The sequence below is a fragment of the Aptenodytes forsteri genome, unplaced genomic scaffold (genome assembly GCF_000699145.1).
Source record: "Aptenodytes forsteri isolate BGI_AS27 unplaced genomic scaffold, ASM69914v1 Scaffold547, whole genome shotgun sequence".
NCBI lineage: Eukaryota > Metazoa > Chordata > Aves > Sphenisciformes > Spheniscidae > Aptenodytes > Aptenodytes forsteri.
Genome location: NW_008795324.1, coordinates 198,613 through 200,498, shown reverse-complemented (window position 1 = coordinate 200,498; position 1,886 = coordinate 198,613). Strand labels below are relative to the sequence as shown.

The following is a 1,886-nucleotide window of genomic DNA, read 5'->3' as shown; positions in this document are numbered from 1 at the left end:
GTGGTTCCCTACACCACAGCCGAGCTGGTGTCCCTGGCGCTGCCCGACATCATCCACGACTACCAGCTGCTGGTGGAGGAGAACATCCCCGAGAACCCCCTCCGGTTCCTGTACCCCGACACTGCCCGCGACGAGGCCTTCGGGCCCTACTACAGCCAGCGGCAGGAGGGCATGGCACGGCGCAGCACGGCGCGGTGCGGTGTGGTGCGGGGGAAGCGCCCACCACCCCCTCTGACACCACCTGTCTGTCCCCAGGGAACCTGATGGAGCAGAAGAAATACCTGAACCGGCGCCTCATCCGCGTGTCCTCCAGGTGAGGCAGGGGGACGCCTCGGTCCCTCCGTGGCCCCGCGGGAAGGGGGACCCTCTCGCCTGCAGCCTCGCGTCCCCTGACCCTGACCCACCATCTCTCCCTGCAGGCAGGCAAATGAGTCATGGCAGACAGAAGAGGAGTTGGTGGCTGCCACAGAAAACCTGGAGACACTGCAGCTGCAGCCTGGTGGCCTGGGGACACAGCAGCCTGGTGACGTGGCACCACTGCAGCCCGGGAGCTCGGGGACGCTGCAGCCTGGGGGCTCGGGGACGCTGCAGGTCACCTCTGGGAACCTGGGGATGCTGCAGGTGATGACTGGGAGCCCGGGGACGCTGCAGCCCGGGAGCCCAGCAATGCTGCAGCCCTCGAGCCCAGGGATGCTGCAGGTGATGGCCACGAGCCCGGGGACGCTGCAGTCCAGGAGCTCGGGGACACTGCAGCCAGGGCCTCAAGGCCTGGAGCCACTACAGCCGCTGCAGGTGGGATCGGGGGTCTCAGAGGTGCTGCAGCCAGGGATTGGGGAACTGGAACCACAGCTGGTGCTGCAGCTGGTCCCCGAGGGCCAGGGGACACTGCAGGTGCTGTCCAGGGGGCTGGGGGTGCTGCAGCATGTGGGACCTGAGGACCAGAGGACACAGCAAGTGGGACCTGGGGCCGTGGAGCCACAGCTGGTGTTGCAGCTGGTTCCCGAGGGCCAGGGGATGCTGCAGGTGGGACCAGGGGGCTTGGGGACACTGCAGGTGCTGCCTGGGGGGCTGGGGACACTGCAGCCGGTGGCCAGGGATGCGGGTATGCTGCAGCAAGTGGGAGCTGGGGACACGGGGCTGCCGCCGCCGGTGCTGGGGGCTGTGGAGCCGCTGCTGGTCCCCGAGGGGCAGGGGATGCTGCCACTGGAGCTGAGGGACACGGAGTCGCTGCCCGGGAGCCAGGATGTGCAGGAGCTCCTGCACTCACTGGTGGAGGAGCTGGAGCCGGGCTCGGGGATGCTGGAGACACTGGAAGCGGCAGAGCTGATGCCCAACATGCTGGAGGCCATGGACGGGGGGCTGGAGGGGCTGGGCCCTGGGCTGGCAGGTGAGTGTCGGGGCCGGGGTGAGGGGACAAGGGGGTCCCCTTGGCACTGACCTCTCCCTGTCCTGCAGGCAGCGCCGCGCTCGTGGACCCCTGCGACCCATTCCTGCCGCAGCTTAGCTTGAGGACCCGACCCTGCCTGCCGTCAGCTCTCTCTTCACCGCTACCGACTTCCCCCCGCTCCACATCGACGCCAACGACTTCCAGTGACTCCCCCCGGCCCCCCTGTAAATAAACCTCTTCCTGCCCCAGCTGCCTGTGCTGCCTGCACTGCCTGCGGGCAGACCCGGGTCACGCCATACACGGGGAGCCGCTCATCTCCTTCAGACCTTTATTAGAAACCCATAAATACCCGAGATAAATAGGGAGCATCGCTCATAAATAGCCCCTCGGGGCGGAGGGGAATAAATAGTCAGGGAGGACCGCAGCGGGGCCGGCCTCAGCGGGGGCTGGCGCTGTGGGTGAAGATGCGGCTCATGATGGCGGCGAAGGACTGGAGCCG

General features: G+C 67.5%; 1 protein-coding gene across 1 annotated transcript in view; it reads left to right on the top strand.

Annotated features, from left to right (window-relative positions):
- The window catches only part of LOC103899559, a 3,576-nt gene extending 1,957 nt beyond the window's left edge, over positions 1-1,619 (top strand). Inside the window, exons 6-10 of the mRNA XM_009280056.2 lie at positions 1-169; positions 256-313; positions 420-591; positions 652-1,387; positions 1,456-1,619. The exon at positions 1-169 is cut by the window's left edge and continues 10 nt beyond it. Coding sequence (XP_009278331.2) covers positions 1-169; positions 256-313; positions 420-591; positions 652-1,387; positions 1,456-1,619 — 1,299 coding nt within the window. The remainder of the gene's footprint in view (positions 170-255; positions 314-419; positions 592-651; positions 1,388-1,455) is intronic.
- Positions 1,620-1,886: the final 267 nt, after the last annotated feature.